The 16,842-nt window shown below is 42.2% G+C and overlaps 1 protein-coding gene across 4 annotated transcripts in view; it reads right to left on the bottom strand.

Moving 5' to 3' along the window:
- Positions 1 to 16,842, bottom strand: part of LOC133388690 (WASH complex subunit 2A-like) — a 258,757-nt gene that overhangs the window by 175,254 nt on the left and 66,661 nt on the right. For all 4 annotated transcript variants that reach the window (XM_061634772.1, XM_061634771.1, XM_061634773.1 and 1 more), the window contains 2 exons: positions 8,749 to 8,821; positions 2,029 to 2,085 (listed from right to left, as the gene is read on the bottom strand). In XM_061634772.1, the coding sequence (XP_061490756.1) occupies positions 2,029 to 2,085; positions 8,749 to 8,821 (130 nt within the window). The remainder of the gene's footprint in view (positions 1 to 2,028; positions 2,086 to 8,748; positions 8,822 to 16,842) is intronic.

Raw genomic sequence — 16,842 nt, 5'->3', positions numbered from 1 at the left:
AAATTAGCAGGTTTACTGGAGGCTGGCTCACCCGCTTGCTGCACCAAGGGCATCAATCTGGGTTGTTGGACAACAGGGCAGGGGCATTAAACACTGCAGATATTTCTGTGTGGTCAGCAGTAGCCCAGGATGCTCTGAATCCCTTTCCGCATCCAAGGGAAACCCCTGCTGTTCTCAGGCTCCAGCCTAGCTTGATCTGGTCTGCTAAAATGGTGAGACACCATGAACCGGGGGGGGGGAGGGAGAGAGAAGGAGAAGAGAAATCTTGCCTCATCCTTGAACACTAGTCAACCACCATGACTGGCCTGGCCTGATTCCCTGTCCTCAGCACATGTGGCAAGTCCCATTGGGTGAGAGGTGCCACCTGCAACCTCCTGCCCTAAAGTCTGCCAAACCCAATAGCAGAATTTCAAGTAAAGGACTAGCCATTTCTCACACAGGGTGGCAGCAAGCATGATGCAGCTATGCAGCCCTCCTCCAAGGGAATACTTACCACCAGAGAGTCTGCCTTGGAAACCCTCTTGTTCCCTGGTTTGGCAACCTGATCTTCACAGGCTGGTTTCCCAACCCTGGGCTGTTCTACAAGTGTTGTCTGTTCTCAGTGTCAGACCAACACATCCCAGAATTGAGGGAGGGGAGGAGCCAACAGTAAAGCCAGGCTGATTCCCTAAGATGCTCAATGCTGATGGGTCTAGACTCCAGCCGCACTTGAACATCTCCTCTTCGTTCTTTCCTTTTGTCCCATCCACAGAGAGCAGGGGGGCTCTCTGGAGAGTATGGCATCATGTCCCCAGTACTCTCAATAATCTTCTTCAAGCCCCAGAAAGTTAATACAGAAAGGTAAGAAAGACAAAGGTAAGAGAGGAAGAAGGGACAGCTTTTTTCCCTTTTATTTTTGAAAAGCAGAAAGCCAGAAGAGTAGAGCTATATGAGAAGCCATCTTCATACAGCAGGCAGGACAATAGTGTTGCTGCCGCCCACAGAGTGTGTTAAAGACTATTTAGCCTAGCACTGCCTTCTGAAGCAAGTGGGAGGAGCATCCTCCACTGCAGAAAAACAATATTCCCTGCAGGTAGCAAGTCTGAGCACAACTGGTTTAGATGACATCAATCTTTTTTTTTATTCTTTAGGGGAGCAGACTGGATTAAATAATCTACAGATGTCCTAGAGCAGAGGTGACCAACAGTTTTTTCATACTTGCCAAAACTGTGATGAATGTATTAACATTTTCACCACGACAAAAAATGTTTTTTTAACTGTGTTTTTGAGGGCAGAAAAATATACAATAATGTTTTGAATTATTTTTTGATATAATTAGTGAGAAATCTGACATATTTTTTCATTAAGTAGTGCAGGGAAATCAGGCATAAAATCAATGAGACTACAGCTCAACTCTGCCTCCAAATTTTCATCCAATATCTGCTATCTATATTTTGATTTTATCATTATCACAGAAAAAGTTGAGCAGCTATGTTGAACCAAAACTTGAAAACAGTTTTGGAATAACTCTGTTTAGGACTGCGAACTCATTTTGAGTTAAAATATTAGTTAAAATATTACATAACAATTGAATAATCTTTCAAATACTAAGTGCTTTGAAGTAAAGTCATATACATCTCGAAAAAGTGCCTCTCCAAAGAAGGAAGTCTCACAAGCTCTTGAGACAGTTGTATATGTCAAGGTGGAATGGATCTTGCATGAAATGTGTATTTTTCAAAATTGGAAAATTGTATAGGATCCAAGGACGGATCTGTGAGCGTGAAGGGCGGAAAGTTGACACTTTTTTGAACTGGTAAATGAATATTATTTAAACATTTATGTAAAAAAAAATAGGTGGTAGAAGTAAAGAACCAGTTTGCACAGGTCAATAGCCGTTTCTCGGGAGTGGTGACTGTGTTGGACAACAAGGTCCTACAGCTTACCCTGAAATCCTCTGCAGTGCACAGCAGGTGTTTGCAACAGACAATTGACCTGAAGGTAGAAAGTTTAAAAAAACACTATTTTAAGTCAAGTCTAGATTACTCATACCTGGAAAGAGAGAAACTGCACCAGCAGGAACTTTTCTTTTAGCTTTTGATGATGGCTCTAAAAAGCATATAAATCAGTCAACCAAAATTGCAAAACATTCACTTCATAGTTAGTTCTGATCAATTATAAAATGGAACACTAAAAGGAGCTTTTTCTAGCAGTAAGATAATGGGGGCGGGGGGGTAAGTCCATTCAACCACATACAAGGAGAAATCTCACATCTAGTTTATCCTGTTTTTACCTTATTGGCTCACACTAAAGTCTCACTCCTACATTCAGAAGCTGCTTCAAGTATGGAAAGGATGACCTCACATAGAACAGTATTACATCTAATGTGTGACTTTCCAACATGAGGCATATGAGGTGTTCCAGCAGCCCTTTCCTTCAATAACCTGAAGAATGAAGTGCAATCAGACCTACAAGCCACATCTTCCAACACCATCACATGTTCACTGTTAAACTGAAGGGAATTTACACCATACATCTGTACACGTGTATGTCCCCTTCACATGAACACTGACAATCTGGTACTAAGGGCATGCCAGTGAGCACGATCCTTTGCCCCCATGTATTCAGTGAAGGCAAAGTGTTAAACTCCTTTTATGTCCCAAACTTTGAGGGACTTTTTAAATACCCCACCATTCAGATTGTTCTAATAATCAGGGTGGATTAGATTATATTTGGATCAAACTTACAGAGCTTAGAAGCAATTCATTAGGAAAAACGAATTACTTGTAATTTATTACATTTTTAGGAATGAGTGGGTAATTTCTTTACATTTTGATTGTAATAAAACAAGGAGTAATTTTATTACTTTTGAGCTGTAATTGTAATGGTTCCAGTGTTACTTTTGGGTGTTACGGGGGGGGGAGCAGGGTGTGTGTTCTGCTCCTCTGGTTCGTGGATGAAAATCATGTGCTTCTGCGCTTCTCTTGTGCTCTGTGGGTGTTTAGGAGGTGATGGGGGAGAAGGTGGAGAGCGAGACGGTGGGGTGGAGTGGAGAAAACAATTGTTTAAAAAATGGACATTGGTAGATAAGAATGAAGTGGAGGGAGAAAGCAGTTGGAGGGCAAGGAGGCAGCAGCAGAATGGACATGAAGAACTGTAGAGGTGAGAGACAATGGTGTTTGTGTGTGTGTGTCTGTGTTTTAATACAGTATTTGCATTTGGTGCGAGGGAGTAGCCCTCATTGGCTACTTTGCTGCATTGGCAGTGTTTTAACTTTTTTGCACCCCAGGGGAAAATGTTTGCTTTGTGGCAAGGCTCTGGGAGGTGGTGGAGTGAGAGAGACTATGCTTGCTGGCTGAGAAAGAGTGTGGGGAGATTTGCACATGGTTTGGAGTGCAATGCTCTGAACCATGGCCTCTGCCTCCCTCCCCTCCTCCCCCCACTCTTACCAGCAGAGAGACAAAAGACTGCTAGCTAGCTGCCACCGCTCACTAGCTACCAGAAGTAGCAGGACTGCTGAGAGAGCAAGGAGCCAAGCCAAAAGCCTCCTCACAGTCACAGCTTCGGGAGGAGTGAGGAGCAGGAAGAAGTTGCAGCAGCAAGCAGAGCTGCTGCTTCCAGTTTTCTTTCCTGCCCTTCCTTTCCTCCTAACAACCAGGATGCATCATTGTCTTCTGAGGGAGGTATTCCCTGGAAATTCTTTTGTGCAAATTAAAAAATCCCCTTCCCCATGGCAAATGCAGAGAGTTCCATACAGGCACTTGTAAAAAATGATGGTATAGTTAAGTTACAGTATAATATATTGATGTCTACTCAGAAGTAAGTCTCTTTATGTTTAATGGAGCTTACTACCAGGTAAGCTGGGTATAGGATTGCACTAATTAAGGCAGATAAGGACTGGTTGAAGCCTTGAAGCTGTACTAATTGGGGGGGGGGATATGACACTTTAATTTATACACAAAGATGCATCACTCTGGATAAGGCAAGTAAAATTTGATGCCTATAATACAAGGACTAACTTACAATCCAATATATGTCTACTGAGAAGTAAGTTCCATTGGGTTTATAATCGGTCTTACACCCAGATAAGTGTGTATTGGAGTACACACTTATTTGGGAGTAAGTCCCACTGAACCCAATGGAACATACTTCTGAGCAGACATGTATTGGATTGCAGCAATCTAATTCTGCCTTCTGAATCTTCACAACAGCCGTGTGAAGTAGGTTAGGCTGAGAGTTGGGGACTGGCCCAAGGCAGTAAATAAGCAAAAACAATAATGAGTAAAAATTTAAAATGTGACAATACTCATGCTCAGAGTATTTTTCTTGCTGTTTGTCAAGGCTTTATGTGTGTTTTTATGTCTAATCTCATCACTTTTGTGCCTGAGAATGTCATATTTCAGTTACAGATGTTCTTTTTAAACCAAAAATTGCTCAAATTCTGGTTGTTTTTTTTAACTTAAGTTCTTTACATGGTTTAGGGTTGGCACTGCAGGAGATCAGGGCTTTTGTGTATCTAACAGCCGTGAGGCAGAAAGAAATTAAATGGGGTAAGCCTTTTCTACTATGGAAATAAAATTATGGGAAAAGCTTCACCTGTCAACATTCTGTCTGTCAGACATCTTATTACTTGTGTGTGCCCCCTTCCCCAGATTTACTTTTGATTTGTGAATGCCATGACCATTGCTATTCCCTCCCTCCCATTTATCTTTGCAACAACACTGTGAGGTAGCTTAGGAGACAATATATGTACATAAGCAGCAGTCGGTAGTTGTAGTTTGTACAGCATTAATAAAGTACAGCTCCTGAAATGCTGAAATGTATTCTGGTGAAGTCCAGTCCTATACTGTATATGTGTACTCCAAATTAAGCCTCAGTGAGTTAAATGGATAAGTACAGTACAGAATTAATTTACCTCTAACTTATACTGTTGACAAAAAAAATTACAAAGGCAACTAGCAAAGTGCTAAAGTTTGCATTTTTCTTTGATATAGGGGATTGCCATACTGATCAAAATGTGTTTTAGCTGAAAGGGGTGCTGCAGTGTTTTCTGTCATACAACACAGGCATGCCTTCAATCACCGCAGTAGACCACCTGTTCAGTACTGGTGGCAACGTAGACTGTAAAAAGACATTCCTTGTCTGATGTGCTCTTTGAGCAAAGATGAGACATAACAGAAATAAATTGTAAAAGCAGCATTTCAAGTGTAAAATTTGATTTCAAGTGAAAAAGTATATGTGTGTTTGGGTATCACCATTGCTGGGGTGGGGTGTGGATGTGAGATTATGTTATGCCATTCTGTTCTTATGGATTAAAAAAAATCTACTACCCTCTGTTTGTGTGTGTTTATTTTTAATGTTGTTTGAGGCTACTTAGGTGTGCAGCAACCAGGGCCAGCACCTTGCAGGCACTCTAGTTTTTTTAAAAAGTAACTTAACTGCAATTGTAGTGATTACTTTTGAGTAACGGTAAAGTAATTAATTCCTTTCAGAACAATTATAATTGCAATGGTAATTTATTCCTTTTTGGGCCATGTAACAGTAATTGTAATTTATTACTTTTTCAAAGTAATCTTCCAAGGTCTGCAAGCTTTTCTCATATATCTTGATTACTGATATCCCTGTTAGTGTCACCCAATGCTTTTTTTTAACTATTTGCACATGAAGTTTGCAGTCAGCAAACCCAGATCCACATTCTGGTCTGCTAATAAAAGTGTGCGAAAGAGAAACACAACTCTCACAGCTGACCATAGCAGCCCACATACGACTTTGCTTGCAGTATGCTGGCCTCCAATATGAAGTAAAGATAAAATCCTATATTAACAGATAACTATTTCATATAAAGGTTCCCATTTTCAAAGTCTCACTCCAAGACTCATTATATGCTATTCGGGGTTTGAACAGGCAATTTTTCTCTCACCCTGTTCTCTATTTTACTTCCCCCTCAACAGACACCTTAATATTTCTTCTCTCAACAGCTCTCAGCCATAGATTTGCTATGCAGACTGTACAAATCTAAGTTCTAGTTGCTATAGATCCCATTTTCCCCATTCCTCTATAGGCACAGTTGGCTCCAGAATTGTACTCAAAGAGTGCTTATCAATGGTTCCTCTTCAAACTGGGTAGAAGTAACAAGTGGGGTATCACAGGGCTCTGTCCTGGGCCCAGCGCTCTTCAACATTTTTATTAATGACTTGGATGAGGAGGTACAGAGCATGCTTATCAAATTTGCAGATGATACAAAATTGGGGGGCACAGCTAATACCGTGGAAGACAGAAACAAAATTCAAAGGGACCTTGATAGGCTGGAGCATTGGGCTGAAAACAACAGAATGAAATTCAACAGGGATAAATGCAAACACGTAGGAAAAAGAAACCAAATGCACAGTTATAAGATGGGGGATACTTCGCTCAGCAATACAACATGTGAGAAGGATCTTGGAATTGTCACTGATCACAAGCTGAATATGAGCCAACAGTGCGATGTGGCTGCAGAAAAGGCAAATGCTATATTAGGCTGCATTAACAGAAGTATAGTTTCCAAATCACATGAAGTATTAGTTCCCCTCTATTCAGCACTGGTTAGGCCTCATCTTGAGTCCTGCATCCAGTTTTGGTCTCCACACTTCAAGAAGGATGCAGACAAACTGAAACAGGTTCAGAGGAGAGCAACAAGGATGCTCAGGGGACTGGAAACAAAGCCCCATGAGAGACTGAAAGAACTGGGAATGTTTAGCCTGGAGGGGAGATATGAGAGCCCTCTTCAAGTACATGAAAGGTTGTCACACAGAGGAGGGCCAGGATTGACTGTCCCAGAGTGCAGGACACAATAACGGGCTCAAGTTGCAGGAAGCCAGATTTCAACTGAGCATCAGGAAAAAACTTCCTAACTGTTAGAGCCATACGACAATGGAACCAATTACTTAGAGAGGTAGTGGGCTCTCCGACACTGGAGGCATTCAAGAGGCAGCTGGACAGCCATCTGTCGGGAATGCTTTAATTTGGATTCCTGCATTGAGCAGGGGGTTGGACTTGATGGCCTTACAGGCCCCTTCCAACTCTACTATTCTATGATCCTATGAAAAGAAATGAGGGTGCCACAGCATCTGATTGTCGTGATGCGCAACCTATACTCTGGACAAGAGGCTACTGTAAGGACAGATGATGGAGAAACCAATTGGTTCCCAATCGGAAAGGGTGTGAGACAGGGGTGTATTTCATCACCCTATTTGTTTAATCTATATGCAGAGCAAATCATACGGAAAGCGGGATTGGACCAAGATGAAAAAGATGTGTAAACTGGAGGGGAAAATATCAATAATTTAAGATATGCAGACGATACCATACTACTAGCAAAACCAGTAATGATTTGAAACAAATGCTGATGAAAGTTAAAGACGAAAGCACAAAAGCAGGACTACAGCTCAACATCAAGAAGACTAAAGTAATGACAACAGAAGATTTATGTCACATTAAAGTTCACAACGAGGACATTGAACTTGTCAAGCATTATCAATACCTTGCCACAGTCAAGAAATCAGAAGAAGGCTAGGATTGGGGAGGGCAGCTATGAGAGAACTAGAAAAGGTCCTCAAATGCAAAGATGTATCACTCAACACTAAAGTCAGGATTATTCAGACCATGGTATTCCTGATCTCTATGTATGGATGTGAAAGTTGGACAGTGGAAAAAAAGGGATAAGAGAAAAATCAACTCATTTAAAATGTGGTGTTGGAGGAGAACTTTGTGCATACCATGGACTGCGAAAAAGACAAATAATTGGGTGTTAGAACAAATTAAATCAGAACTATCACTAGAAGCTAAAATGATGAAAAAAGGTATCAGGACACACAATGAGAAGTCATGATTCCCTAGAAAAGACAATAATGCTGGGGAAAACAGAAGGGAGTAGAAAAAGAGGGAGACCAAACAAGAGATGGATTGATTCCATAAAGGAAGCCACAGACCTGAACTTACAAGATCTGAACAGGGTGGTTCATGACAGATGCTATTGGAGGTAGCTGATTCACGGGATCGCCATATGTCAAAATTGACTTGAAGGCACATAACAACAACTTGGTATCTCCAGTTTAAAAGATCAGCTCACAGGTGAAAGACCTTTGCCTGAAACCCTGGACATCTGCTATAAGTCAGAGTAGGCAACATTAGGTTAGTCTTACCTAGTAATAAGGAAGCTTCCTATGTTCCTAACATGTAGCTATATCGTATATACTGCATATTTTCACAACTCCTACTTCAGATGTTACTAACAAGCAATGTCAGCCAACTGCTGCTGTGACTGTACAGTTTGCTGCATTTGCAAAATCCAAAGCCATTCTCAGGACTAGTTTATACATTCAGCAGCTTTTTCTGCAGTTGCCACTTCAGATTCGTTTTTTTTGGGGGGGGGTGACTCCTTGACTGTAAAAAGATACTCTATCAAGGATTTTTGCCTAGCTTCCTCTCTAACATGCCTTTTTTCTCAGGGTGTTTTCTGTGGCCTGAAGATATACAATTGAGGAGATACTCTACTACTTGAATGTCAAAACTGGCTCTTGCTTTAACCCATTAGCAGATGCTACCGTCAAATTTGAAACCTTTTCTTCACAACTACAAACACTAGGTGTTGGATGAAAACTAAAGCCAAGGTTCTCTGAATTCTAATGTTCACATCACAGAATCGACAGTATACACAATCCCAGCATTTCTGATTAAGATATCTACATTATATATAAGAAATCTTCAGTTTGTTCCATTTTCTAAAAATCTCACCATCATTTATTGGAACTCGTGCTTCTTTTTTTATTGCAGCTTCCCCTTTTGGCAATTCAGCAAAAAGATCACTCTAGTTGAAAAGAAAGATTAATAATAATTAGTTACTGTATGAGCTACAGAGACCAAGTGTTGTAGGCTACAACTGTGCAAAACTCACTGAGGTTACATTTCAGAAGGGGATGTTGGTCCTTACCTGAAAAATATTTCTCGTGGACAACAGCCTATCACATGGGTTATGATCTCCACCTTAATTCTGAAGAAAGGAATTGCACCAACAAAGTTTTTAAAAGTAGGTGTGGCCTTGAAGCTGTCCCTCTAGTCCATTTCATGGTGAGACCAGAGATAGGTTGCCAGGTTAGGACAGTCAACACAGACAAGAAAAAACATGCAAGCACAACCAACTAGCAAATCGCAATAAATAAGCAAATTACAATGAAACAAAATAAAGCCTACTTCACCAAAGACATACCTGTCAAGGACCCAGGGTCCAACCCTCTAACCCCAGGATAACTGATCCCATGCCTCCCTTACCAGGGTTACGTTACACCAAACACCAACCTTGTAAGGTAGGTAGACTGCTACTACCCCTTAACTTGGTTTCCCACTGAGTCAAGGGGACCTCAGAGTGCCAATGGACTTGCAGAGATCCCCAAGAGCAAGGGTCAAACTGTACACTCACTGCTCTGGAGCCTCAGCCCAGTCCAATTCAGTAGTCAGTAGCTTAGTGATCAAGGTACTGGCTTCAGAGCCACGGCTCCCAAATAACACATTAATATAAGATAAGTTTATTAGCTAAAATATAAGTGTATATAAAAAGAGTAGCATACAATTCCTTTAAGCTAAACACTCTTAAACAGAGTTAGCCATAGTCAACAGCTATACAAAAATACAGTGAGAAAGTTCCACACAGACATAAAATAAGAAAACTTATCTAACCTAAGCTAAATACGCACAAACAGGAAAATGTAAGAACCAGTCCCCTTGGCTCCTTATACCAATAGACATGGAATAGGAATGGAGTCACTATCTAAAAGTTAGCCCCTCTTTTATGGGAATTCGCCCAGCAACAGTGAGTGGGCCAATTAGCCAATCATTACACCTCTTGACAATGGAATAGTCCAAACGTTCACTGCAAGGGCAGGCCTACTAATTTACAATTACTCAGGCCTCCTGACCTTGGTACCAGGCAGTACAGAGAAGATACAGCTGCCTCCCTTTTAGACCAACAAGCTGCAGCTGGACTGTATGAGACGCCCTGATTTTTCCCAGCTTAAAGCATCCCAGAAACCTATGCAAGCTATCCCCCACAATCCCTCAAGGCTAAGCCATTTTACTTTGGCCAAACTGAGCTGTTCTTGACAATACCATTACTAAAGCAAAGTGTGATAGTGCATAGCATCTATCATGAGAAAGAATAACCCAAGAACAGACATACTTTTAAAAGGCACAAAAAATACCCACAGAATAGCAGCCATCTCATATCAGATGGGAGAGGATGCAATTGTCTGTCATCCAGAAGAAATAGCCTTCAGGGAAGGACCAATTTCTCCTCCTCCCTGGATACCCTGGCTGTCTAATTCTGCAGAACCACATGCTATAACAACTACATCCCAAAGGAATCCTTGGCAGATGCATACAAATCAGTTTTATAAAGTACAGAAACAAGACCAAGTCATAGCTCAGCAAATATCCAGTAAAGGAGCATCAGTACCTAGTGCTGCTATGGTAGACACTGAACTGATGTACAGTTATATTACGAGAAATGGGCAGCTACAAGGTTTCATAGGATAAGCAGATGCAAGCACAAAGCCAACAGGACAGCATCAAAGAAGCCTCCCCTACCTCCAGTGTTTACGGTGAAAGGACACAAAGAGTGAATCTGTCAAAGTTATTAGCATATTTATGTGGACCTTAAGTGAATGCCACACATTTTCCAAGGGATGCACCAGAGTTGGACAAAACAGAACCTAAGAGCCACCTGGATCAGGCCAATGGCTCATCTAGTCCATCATCCTGTTCTGACAGTGGTCAACCAGATGCCCATAGGAAGCCCACAAGCAGAACATGAGCACAAGAGCACTCTCCCCTCCTGCGGTTTCCAGCAACTGGTATTCATAAGCATACTGCCTCCAACTGTGAAAGCAGAGCATAGCCATTACGGCCAGTAGCCTTTGATAGCCTTACCCTCCATGAATTTGTCTAATCCGCTTTTCAAACCGTCCAAGTTTGTGGCCATCTCTACCACTTCTGGGAGTGAGTTCCATAGCTTAACTATGCACTGTGTGAAGAAGGACCTTCTTTTATCTGTCCTGAATCTTCGAGCATTCAGCTTCACTGGATGTCCACAAGTTCTAGTGTTAATGAGAGAGGTAGAAGCGCTTCTCTCTATCCACTCTCTCCATGCTATGCATAATTTTATAAAGTTCGATCGTGTTACCACTTACTCGCCTTTTCTCTAATCTAAAAAGTCTCAAATGCTGCAACCTTTCCTCACAGGGAAGTTGCTCCATCCCCTTGATCATCTTGGTTTCCTTTTTTTGAACTTTTTCCAACTCTACAATATCCTTTTGGATGAGAGGCGACCAGAACTGTACACAGTATTCCAAATGAGGTATTGATTTGTATAAGGGCATTATGATGTCAGCAGTTTTATTTTCAATACCTTACCTAATGCTCCCTAACTGGATCAAATACTGATCTTTGGGAACTCCCACTTTCTACATCCCTCCATTCTACTGTCCCTTTATTCCTACTCTCTGCTTCCTGCTGCTTAACCAGTTCCTGATCCACAAGAAAACCTCTCTTTTTATTCCATGACTGCTAAGCTTACTCAGGAGTCTTTGATTATATACCTTGTCAAAAGCTTTTTGAAAGTCCAAGTACACTATGTCAACCAGATCACCTCTATCTATATTGCTTGTTGACACTCTCAAAGAACTCCAATAGGTTGGTGAGACAAGACTTACTTTTTCAGAAGTCATGCTAGCTCTGCTTCAGTAAGGCTTGTTCTTCTATGTTTTTTTTATCTTCCAACAATACTTTCTACCAGTTTTCCTGGGACAGACATTAAACTGGCCTGTAATTTCCAGGATCCCACCCCCCCGGATCCCTTTTTAAAGATCTGCATTATATTGGCCACTTTCCAGTCCTTAGATATGGAGGCAGATCTGAGGGACAAGTTGTATATTTTTGTTAGAAGATCAGCTATCTCACATTTGAGTTCTTTGAGAACTCTCAGGTGGATGCCATCTGGACTTGTTGGTGTGTTAGTTTTTAGTTTGTCTACTGAGCCTAGGACTTCATCTGTTGTCACTTCTATTTGCCTCAGTTCCTCAATTCCCTTTCCACAAGAGTTAGTTCAGGCAAAGGAATCTGCCCTATAACTGGACAGCTCCATCATGGACAGCAAGAGGAGATATGAGTACCAAGGGTGACAGGGCCAACACAGCACAAGAAGGACCACCTGAGCTCTCTCCTTCCACAGCTTCTTTAAGGTGTGTGCCAGGAGATGAACCAAGTAATTGCATAGAGGAGCCCTCCTGGCCAGGGAACTGAAAGAGGGTTGACCGCTTCTGTGTCTGTCATCCTGAATCTCACAAAGAATTATGGAAGGACTGAAATGAAGTTGGATCTGGGAAAACACCTTTGGGTACGACTACCACTCCCAAGGAAGTACCTGGTGGCGTTTGAGCCAGTCCACTGTCACATTCAATTGCCCACTGAGATTTTCCGCCAGAAGAGAAACATTCAAGTAGAACAACAGGTCCAACTTTCATTGAAGGCCTCTTGACTGCATCCCTTCCCCCACCTAATGATGTGGCCTTAACAATTGTATTATCTGTTCTAAGAAAAACGTAGCCCAGACAAAATCTGTTGGAGAAATGTAGCACGGCTAGCCAAGTTGCCCTCAGTTTCAACTAGTTTATGCTGTGCCTCATTTCTGAATCAGACCGGTGGCCCTGAACGTACTGAACATTGCAATAAGCTCCCCAGCCTTGTAGACTCACATCAGTAGTGATTATTGTCTTGGGAGGATCCTGGAAGAAAATGCCTTTCTCCAAGTTCTGTTGACAGGTCCACCAATTGAACAACACCAAGAACAAATGCAAGGGCACCCAGAGATGCCTGAAATGATGTTAAGCTAGAAGGACAATAACACCCATTGGAATAGCTGAGTGTGGTGATAAATGCAGGGAGCTATCTGCACTGCTGAGATGAAGAGCCTGAGAGCCTTGGTGAGAAGCATAAAGTCTACAGAAGGACTCCCACTCAAAGAACTTGCCATGTCCACAGTACTCTGGGTTCTCTCCAGTGACAGGGAAATGAGGCACTGGTCCAATACTGCACCCAAGTACTGCAATCATTGAGAAGGGACCACCTGACTTTTTTCCATGCTGACCAGAAATCTGTGACCTTTCAGGGCACTTATCCAAGGCCTGGGTTAGGCTGTCCCCTTGAACCATGAGTTATCTAGATACAGAGAGATATGGATATGTTAGAGGTGGAGATGAGTCACCAGGGTAATCATTACTTTAATGAAAACTCTTGGCACTGACGATGAAAGACCAAACAGAAGAGCCTGGTAGTGGTGGTGACCACTGGTGAACCCGAGAAAATTCCTGTGTTGAGGCACAATGGGCACATGCAAGTACACCTCCTTCAGGTCTATGGAGGCCAAGTAATACGCCAGTTGAAGAGCCTCTCTGATTGTGGCTAGGGACTCCATCTTCACAAAATGGTTGAAGAACTTTAAGTCCAAAATGGACCTCTATTAAAAATCACGTTTCAGAAGAATGTGCAGTCCATTGACAATGGTGGGATTTGAACTTAGCCTTACACCCTCATGGCTCAGTGGAGATTGAGGACAGAAACCAAAAAGGCAACTGGATGACTTGAGGAGGCCGAAGTTCATTAACATTGGACCACAGCAGGGCTTCTTTAATCTGGGACAGAACCTCAGAGGATAAATGGAAAGGCTGCTGCTGAACTGGTTGGGTAGGAAGGGATACCTGAGTTGAGTCAATCACAGCAAGTGTTGCTGTGGAAGCCTGAGCAGAGAAACCATCAAACTCCTTCTCAGAAGACTCTTGGGGATAGTCAAACAATTCTGCCACTCTGACTCAACTCAGACATTCCACTCTGTGCTGGCATGTTGGTAAGCAGGGAAGGGGCACTGGGAGATGCTGCCAAGCCAATTCCTCCTGCCTCATATAATGTAACCTGTGAGATGTGTGATCCACTGCAGCCTTGGTGCTGAAAAGATAAATAGCTTCAGTATTGCTTTAAAGTGGTCTTTTTAGATTTTGGGGCTTCTGAGCAACGACAAGGGCTACAACTGTCTGCATAGCTTAACCTGCAGCTAGACAGGCAGTAGCGGCATCCACAATCATCAAGGCTTGCCGCACTGATGAGCAGGACTGAGTGGGAGCGTCCATAGGACTAGAGGAAGCTGCCATCATGAGCAACTCAGGGACTGCCTGTCAACAATGCAGCAGGAGGGGTTGCAGCAGACAGGTCTCTCACAGACCACACAGACAAGCCACAGTAAAATAAAGAAAGGCAAAAAACAGGCACTGGTCCTACACACACATCCCACCAAGTCCAAGATGGATGGAAGGAAGAAAAGACAGAAAATCAGCTAGAACAAGGACAGAGGAAGAGAGGGAAGTGAGAACAAAATGGTGGGTGGAATGTACAGAAAGCAGGCAGAATAGCAAGTGGGAGAATTGGTGGTGGCAAGACCAAGTAGAAAAATGCACTCACACACACACACACAAACATGAATGAACCGGGAGGCTGAGGAAAAAAGTCCAGTAACTGGCCAGGGTGTGGGGTGGAGGAACACATAGTTGGGATGGGAAAAACACAAGTGGAGGGATAAAAAGAATCTTTGCTTTGCTTTGGTAGACAAATACAATCGGGGGGGGGGGAAACAGAGAGGAACAAATGCCAAACACCTACAGAGGATGAGGAAGAAGGGTAAAAACTTGGAGGAAAAGCAACAGAATATAGAACTCACAAGGGATTAGAAGAAGAGCCAAGACTGGAGAGATCTGCCTCAGATGAAGGCAGGAAATGGACTGGTATGACAGCTTCAAAGCCATGCCCACTATCTCATAGAACCATAGAATAGAACAGTTGGAAAGGGCCGATAAGGCCATCAAGTCCAACCCCCTGCTCAATGCAGGAATCCAAATCAAAGCATTCCCGACAGATGGCTTTCCAGCTGCCTCTTGAAGGCCTCCAGTGTTGGAGAGCCCACTACCTCTCTAGGTAATTGGTTCCATTGTCATATGGCTCTAACAGTTAAGATGTTTTTCGTGATGTTCAGTCGAAATCTGGCTTCCTGCAACTTGAGCCCATTATTCCATGTCCTGCACTCTGGGATGATCGAGAAGAGATCCCGGCCCTCCTCTGTGTGACAACCTTTGATGTACTTGAAGAGTGCTCTCATATCTCCCCTCAGTCTTCTCTTCTCCAGGCTAAACATGCCCAGTTCTTTCAGTCTCTCCTCATAGGACTTGGTTTCCAGTCCCCTGAGCATCCTTGTTGCTCTCCTCTGAACCTCTTTCAGTTTGTCTGCATCCTTCTTGAAGTGCAGAGACCAGAACTGCACACAGTATTCAAGATGGGGCCTAACCAGTGCTGAATAGAGAGGAACTAATACTTCACATGACTTGGAAACTATACTTCTGTTAATGCAACCTAATATAGCATTTGCCTTTTCTGCAGCCACATTGCACTGTTGGCTCATATTCAGCTTGTGATCAACAATAATTCCAAGATCCTTCTCACATGTCATATTGCTGAGCCAAGTATCCCCCATCTTATTACTTGGATGGTCCAATTCCTGCCTTCAGATTCAAAGTGGCCAGTACAGCCCACACACAATGGGCTATCATCTAGGGAGAAATATACTTTACAAAGACATGTAGCAAGCTGTCAATTTTCTTTCTGACTGTTGTTAAGGTTTCTAGGGGTAAATAGCATTAGGGAAGCAACAGTTTATTTATTTATTTATTTATTAAATTTATATACCGCCCGACTAGCAATAGCTCTCTGGGCGGTGAACATAAAATAGCATAAAAATACAATGAATAACAAAATAATACTAAAATACAATCAACAATCCAATACAATAAACATTTTTAAAATTAAATCAGTGTAACTTAAAATGCTTCAGAGAATAGGAAGGTTTTGACCTGGCGCCGGAAGGAGAGCAGAGTCGGCGCCAGGCGTACTTCCTCAGGGAGACTGTTCCATAGTTCGGGGAACATAGTTGCAGCCTCTGTATGAGGTGTAGTTCCATAGTTATTTTAGTTTTTACTACTGGGAGCAGATTATAACATTAAAAGTTTAGATGCATTAGCTTATTTCTGCACCCAATAAAAGCTAATTAGACACTCACAGTTAACTCTGGGATTAGGTTATCAAGCTGTGAGATATGATCGCTGTGAAGGCCAAGACACCTCCACATAATGGCTTAAGGTACTATGTCTGGAGAAGTTAAGACAATGTCTAAGAAGCTGGGACTCTAGGAGTGATGCTCTGCTTTTATTTTATTGTATTGTATTACAATTTGAATTCTATGGAATGCAACCAAATACAATATAAGAAATAAAAGAAGCAATAAAAATATGACTAAAAATCATACAGCATCTAGCAAAGTGCACTACACATGCTACAACAGGCAAAAAATCATTTAAGTGGTCCACCAAGACCCTAATTAATTTTCAAGTGGTCCATGGGGAAATCAGTGATATGAAATAGTAGCACTATTATATACTTTTGGTCATCTAACTGTGTTAAACCTGGGTTACCTTCAGCAACCATTTGGATCTACCCAGGACTTAAGCACTCTCTTTTTATAATGGCATTGGAAGAAGCTAAACCATGAGGATGCCTCTACTATAAACAATGGTGCAGAGACTTGGGGAATTATCAGTAGGCTCTAGCTAGGGAAGCCACATCTAAGAATACTCAATATAAGTGAATTAACTGACTTGCTGATAATGTTCTGTTGACACCCACTAGTTGAGATGCTGCTATAGGCATCACCATCTAGAGCAGAAGGGTATCTCTTTAACCATG

Source organism: Rhineura floridana, chromosome 7, assembly GCF_030035675.1.
Source record: "Rhineura floridana isolate rRhiFlo1 chromosome 7, rRhiFlo1.hap2, whole genome shotgun sequence".
Taxonomy (NCBI): Eukaryota; Metazoa; Chordata; class Lepidosauria; order Squamata; family Rhineuridae; genus Rhineura; species Rhineura floridana.
This window is presented reverse-complemented; position numbering and strand designations above follow the sequence as displayed.